This window comes from Coloeus monedula (assembly GCF_965178545.1).
Source record: "Coloeus monedula genome assembly, chromosome: 5".
NCBI lineage: Eukaryota > Metazoa > Chordata > Aves > Passeriformes > Corvidae > Coloeus > Coloeus monedula.
Window position 1 is genome coordinate 42,216,761 of NC_138785.1, and position 6,995 is coordinate 42,223,755.

The 6,995-nt window shown below is 39.1% G+C and overlaps 1 protein-coding gene across 1 annotated transcript; it reads right to left on the bottom strand.

The window, feature by feature from the left end:
* Positions 1-585: 585 nt before the first annotated feature.
* RWDD4 (RWD domain containing 4) lies at positions 586-6,943 on the bottom strand. Its single transcript, XM_082281500.1, has 7 exons — positions 6,792-6,943; positions 6,474-6,554; positions 3,814-3,923; positions 3,561-3,705; positions 2,679-2,793; positions 1,841-1,890; positions 586-1,670 (listed from the first exon to the last, which is right to left on the bottom strand). The coding sequence occupies exons 1-7, from the start codon at positions 6,813-6,815 to the stop codon at positions 1,611-1,613; spliced, it is 585 nt and encodes a 194-aa protein (XP_082137626.1). The 5' UTR covers positions 6,816-6,943; the 3' UTR covers positions 586-1,610.
* Between the last annotated feature and the right edge of the window lie 52 nt (positions 6,944-6,995).

Here is a 6,995-nt window from a genome sequence, read left to right on the forward strand (position 1 = left end):
CAGCAACCAGCAAAAACAAGACCACAAGCTCTAGCCTGTTTTGCAATGCAACAATTTGTACGTTCTAGTTCATACTAGATAAACAAATGACAAAGATCTTATTTCCATGGAATAATTTATTTTGATGAATTAAGCTGTCAAGCGACCAATCACTGTTATAGTGCTCTTTTCTTCAATTGGAATAGGAACATCAGGAAATGTTTACAGTATCATTGGGTTCACTATAACAGGATTTTACTACAGACTAAATATAAATTAATAAACACTGCAGCACTATTCACTTCACCACGCTGGCTCTCTATATCTTTTGTCACACTCTAACCTTCATTTAAGGCAAGTTTGTTGGTTGATTTTTCTGAAGACGACCACATGGTCTCTAGATAAACTTGTGTGACGAGATTTACAAGTTAGGAAATTGAGCTTTATAAAATGTTTACTTCAACAAATACGAAAATTATTAAGAGAGAGATGGTGACCCAGAATTGCACTGTATTAAAAGGTGGAGTTTCCTTGTACCAAAGTCCTTTATTCATCATCTTTAGAACCAGTTTTGCTTAACTATAAAAGAGACACAAAAAGAAAGTATTCAAAGTTTAGACTGCCATTCCATTTATTAGGAAACAAGAACATTATTTCCATCTCACATTGAACATGTGCATACTTAATTTAACAATACAGACTGATTGTGCTACTATATCAAGAAAAACATCAAAAAATAATTCTTAAGCTTAAACACTTAATGAGCTTACTTCCTGATCCTTAAAAAAAGCAAACAACAACAAACCCCAGAAAAACCTCAAGGCACTGTTTCTATTTAATTTGAAGGCTCTGTCACCAACTCTCCAAAAAGAAAAAAAAAAAAGATGAAGTAATGGAACTTTATCTTCACACATCTCTGAGAGAATTCCCATATAGAAATTTAGACAATGTAAAAATAGACATTAACTTAGTATTTCTCAACTGTTAAAGCTAGGCTTATTATTAAAAGTAGCAGGCCTATCATGAAATCTATCTGAAAACCAAGATATCCACTATAAATAGCCACTTTTAACTCAGAAGGACTCTGCCCAAAACGAACTTCATCATTTATTTGCTCTTACTGAATAACTGGAACTGGTGTTAGATCTTACACTGAAAATTACTTACAGTTGTGTAAAATAAAATAGTTTGCTTTCAAAATTGTCAAGCAGTGATTTTCACTGAATCAGCAAAGATAAGAGGGTGGAAGAAATCAATACTGAGGGAGCACACAGAAAAAAATTATTCACTGGAGGAGCTGAAGCAGAGAATGAGGCTTCAGCAGGAGACAGCAAGGTGCTCCCACTTGGGACAGCTCCCTTTTATTTCTTACTTATCCACTGCCCTCCAGAACCTGGCAGCACCACCAACTTGATCTTCTTGTCATATGAAGACAGAATATTTGCAGTGCATTTGGTTAGCAAAGCCCTCTCAACATAAAATTAAAATTTAATTGCTCAAGAAATAAAAAAAGAAATACTAAACCAACAAAGTTCAAAGAGCGAAGTCCTTCAGACTAATATTCAGAAGAACTGGCATTTTAAAGCTTTTTGAGAAATTTGTAAATTAGAATCCAAAATAAGCAACAGTTCTTACTCTTTCTTGCAAATCTTTCTAACAGTAAAAAAAGAGAACTTGAAAATACTTACATGCTGGACACATACAGAAATTGATCAGATACCATAGTCAAGTCCAAACATAGTTAGGAAGAAAAGCAAGAAAAAAGTTTATCAGACTAGTTTTCTTCAGATACAAGCACAAATAATTTTTAATTTACATACACAGCATGTTCACAACATTGTATATAATACACTCACGTTACCTTAATTACGTCCACCCAGTTCCATCCTCGCGGAAGCTCCCCTTTGTTATCTGCAGAAAAAGGTTTTAATTTCAGCACACAAGCTAAGAGGAATATTCACCTTTCTTCAAAATCAACCCACAAAACTCTAAATATCCAAACCCCTCAATTTCTGCACTCTGAAGCCATGAGGACAGAAACAGATTTTAATGTCTTAAACATAGTGTGTTCTTCTACCAACCTCAAAGTGAAAGGAGATGAAATAGCCTTAAGCTGTGCCAGGGGAGGTTCAGATTAGACTTCAAATAAACACAAAAGAGTCACCAGCAGAACTAACTGAAGTAATCAACAACTTTCAAACAAAATCCTTCTATTTAATTGAAAGCATTAAATAGCTGCAGAAACACTTTTATTTCTAGAATACAAACTAAATTAGATGTTTTACTTTGAGTTCCAAAAGAAATGCTTTTATTTAGAAATTACATTTTTAATAATGTGAATTATTTATGAGGGCCTATGAACAAACTGCGTTTTTTGCTGGAAGTGAATTTTTAGAGGTCCCAAATCCTCTCCCTCCACAAGTATTTTTTGAAAATTTCACTTTTGCCACAAACGGAATTAAAATAGAATAAAATAAAACAACAATGTAATTAAATCCCGACTACAGAAAGTTGCTCTGACCAGAACTAACATCTCAGGCAAGAATAATTCATCTAAAACAAATAAAACAGAGACCACAAACTTAAAGTAGTTCATTTTATAAACAAATTACTAGTTACTCTTATTCTAGCAAGATGTCCTTGCTATAAAATTTGGATTTTCATACTGATCAAAGAAAAGATTATTATAGTGAACAAACCTGTTTTATCAGCTAGTTTTCGTTTCTGGGTTTTGGATAACTGCTCCTTTTTCTCTTTTTTCTTACTTGGTGGCACATCAGGAGCTCCAATTGAAATACTATTGCTTACTGAAGTCTGAGAAGGATAAAAGGGGTTGTAAACATTTTGCATATTACTTCCATGGATATCTCTGTGTGATGTGATTACTGAACCTGACATACTGAAATATCTTGACTGTCAGAAAAAAGCAATGCTGTCAGCAGCCTGCAGCTTTTAATCAACATATAATCATGCCTGTACTTTTAAAAAAAAGTGTTAGAGACTGGAATTATTCTCTTTTAGAGTTGCAAAGGGCACCTTTTACACTTTTTAAATTTAATCATGGAGTGTGATTTAGTCTGAATAGATTCAGACTTCTCAAACATAGAAACCATTCCTTGTTCCTCAAAGCATATCTGTAGCACCATCATGGCAAATAATGTGCTAACACAACCCAAAAGCTACAATTGACCCAGCCTGACTACTTTAAGACCCTGGAGGTGCACTTATGCAATCCCAGGAAGGCTGCAGTAAATTGTCACCCCTCCAGTCCTCAGCAGCCTCTGTTTCAGCTTCCTTTAGTTTTTCTTCCCCCCAAAGTCTCCATTTTAATGTTATCCTGTGGGACATAACGTCAGGCTGCAAACATTTTGGTGTAACAGCAAAATAACCACCAAATGTAACAATTATGACCACAGAGCATTGTGGCACTATAGTCTGCGTGTCACTTTCAGCCACTAACATGTATAACCAATGAATTAATTTACAACTTAGAGGGACCTATGAAGTATTCAGGTTATAATAACCAATTTTTTTTTCCAGTTTTAAAGGCACAAAATTAAAATCAGAATTTATCTACTTACCACAGTGTTAACAGGTTGGTTTTCCATGAACACCTCCTTATTGTCTTTGGCATATTCAAAAAGTGTGTATGTCATAGCAGTTCCAAGATTTGCTTCAACTTCTACCATTAACTTATCCAATATACTTTGCTTAATAGCTGAAGATCTAAAAGAAATCATTAAACTCATCTGTAAACTAGACAGATGACAAAAAGCTTATCAGACAAAGAGCCCCACCCCAAGGCCAGGAAGTGAAGCTGTCATAAATACTTACATTGTGTTGTTGAAGAAAGCATCCATCGATATGACTGGTGCTGTTTGTGGATATGTTTCTGGCCAAGAAACTTCTATTAGAAAGGCTTTGGGATCTCCACTTTCACCTATCTGAAGTGAAAAGGAAAACTTTATAAATCAACAGTTTCCAGTCACTTTCTGACGATTACAACGCCAATATGGAAGTCTACTACTTCTTTTAGACCATCAAAATTCCTTGAGACAACTATTTTGATAAAGTTATCAGTTAGAAAATAAAGCTGTTATCTAGAAAAAGCATTAAATTTTGGACATGAATATTAACATTTACCCTGCAGTTTTCATTCTAGGAGAAATGGCAGAAACTGTCAAACCTCTTTTTATGGTTGGGGTTTTTTTAATTCCTTGGTTTTAAAAGCTGCTTTGTAGCATCTGCAAGCCAAATATTATACTATCACATACAAGAACAGAAAATATTAAATCTTTTTTTCCCCCCCACACATCTAAACATAGAGCAATATGAAAACAAGCCACAAGACAGGGTTGAAATGAGGATGATAATAAACTAATAACTTAAGATCGCAAAAATAATGGGTAAGATTGTCAATATTTATGTCTCAGACCTACAGATATTTTATTTTCCTGTACGAAAGTAGGAGTAGTGAAAGATTTAAGAAGTCAGTAGAATGAGTCTGGATAAAAAAAATATATTACAGCATACTACAGACGTACAATCAGAAGTAGCTGTTCCACACAAGGATTTGGAAGACTAGCACAATAAGGTTTCTAAAACCACCCAAAAATTCTCATTTATTTGCCTCGTTATAAAAATCAGCCTTAATCTGATTATGTAGAATAAAGTGTGTCCACAGGAGAAGTCCTAATCAAGGTAAGGCTATGGTACTTCAAAATTTTTAAAAAAAAGTAAAGAAAAAAAATTGCTGCTTTCTTACTTACAATATCTGTTTTAGCAGAGTGGACTGACATTCAAAAACACTTGTTTAGAGGTGAAATAAGTAAGACTTTAAATCAAGAATCTGCAACATTTTTCAAGGCAGCATTTACAGTTCATTTCCCACTGCCACCATGAGCAGAAGTGGCTGCAAGGCTCACAAGGTTCTCTCAGGAAAGCACTGTCTGTGCACAAAGCAAATCCTGCAAAGCTACATGACCACACTCCTGCTTGTCAGTGAGAACTGGCGCTGCATTTTAGCAATACTTGGGGGGAGAAAAAGTAAAACCTTCGTTCAATATCAATTTTAAACACTGATTACAAAACAGCTGTGGTCTGTATGTGAGACAGGTGCAAGACACGAGGGTCAAAAAATGCCATACGAATTACTTCTATCTTCTCAAGCATTTACTTGCATTATGAGTTCTCACAATACAAATTTTTCTGCAGGCGAAAGATGTATTATTGCCTTTATATGACATTAGGTTTTACTGTATTTAAATTGAGTTATCATAACTTTGGACAACCATTTTTTGTCTAATAAAAATTAGCAAAGCTAGTGAAATGACACACTTTAGGTTTGTAGGCATGCCATATTTCCCCATTTAAGGAAATTTAATTTATTAAGAATGATCCAATCCGTGAAGAAAGGCTGCTCTTACAGCCTTAGCTGGGATTCCAAGTGCTATTAATTAATTGACCTGTATCTCATTACAGTTAGTGACATTATTCTTCAGTTATTTGAGAAGTCACAGAAAGGTGATTTTAGATGGCTTCTCCTTGAAACAGGCATACGGCATTTTCAGAAGTCTTCCTTCTGTCCCATGGGTAAGATTTTGTCAGCAATGTCTTCTGGCCATCAAAAGATCTGCCTCAGTCTGTGCTCAGAAGTTTCAGGTCTTTAAATTTGAAAAAACTGGTGAGAATTTCATGCCAGAATCTAGTTGTGTACTTTGAGCTCAGCACCCCCTTATGTCTGTCCTGACCAAAGACTGTATCAGTGCACACACCCAAAGCATCTTGCGGATTTTCACTTCAGCAGGTAAACAGGACACGATCACTAGTCTTTGGACAAGAGACTGGAAACTTGTAACTGTGCAGTAGTTCCAAATTTTACATAGAAATAGCTCTATAAATCTCTCTATTTCTGACCAGTTAGGGTAAGTATTACACGGCTGGATGGCTTCTTCAGAAGGTTTGACAGTTCTGAGTACACAGATACAGCTATGCAAGTAGGATACCTGACTAAGGGATAACTGGCTTGTGGTGCCAAGCAATAGGACAAGAGGGAATGGGCAGAAACTGATGCACGGGAAGTTCCACCTGAATATGAGGAAGAACTTCTTTACTGTGCAGTGACCCAGCACTGGAACAGATTGTCCAGAAAGGCTGTGAACTCTCCCTCACTGTAGATTTTCAAGAACCAGCTGGACACAATCCAGTGCCATATGCTCTAAGATGACCCTGCTTGAGTAGGGAGATTGGACCAGATGACCCACTGTGGTCCCTTCCAGCCTCACCCGTTCTGTGATTCTGGAATAAGCCCATGCTGGGAGCAGGTTCATATACATGACACACTGTGCTATGAAGCATCGTTGTCAGCAAAAATCCTGAAACAACGCCCTGTGGATCTATCCTTTACTGCACATCGGATACCCCTTTGGCTTAGAAAGCCCTGGTATGGCAACTACAAGGCAGCAAAGTAACTTCAAGATGCAACTTCGCCTTACCCTGTACTGGAAGGACACCGGGCTGAGCTCCCTGAAGCACAGGTCTCCCTCGTAGATGGAGCGCAGCGCTTCCAGCTCCATCTGCAGCCAGGGCCAGAGCAGGGGTTACCGACCGCAGCCCGGCACGGCGCTCGCACCTGCCGCGCTCCCCGCGCCGACCCCGCCACCGCCCAGCTCCCTCCTCCCGCCCCTCGCCCGCTCCAGCGCCCGCCGCTTCCTTCCCGCCCCCGCCGCGCGGGCCGCCCCTTCTCCCCACACGGCTCTATCCCGCCCTCCCAGCTCTCCGCTCTCCCTCAGGCAGCGAGGCCCGGAGCTCACCTCCTGGTCCTCGTTGGCCGCCATGGCCGGAGCTCTCCGCTCGCACCCCGCTCCCTCCGGCCCGGCCCGGCCCCGCTGCCGCCGGGGCTGGGCGGGCCTGACCGGTGCGGCCCCACCGAACTCGCACGGCCGCGCCTTCGCCGAGGGCAGCGCAGGGCACCCCCGGTCACCGCCCCCTGCCCTCCCATTGGCCGCCTGCGTGTT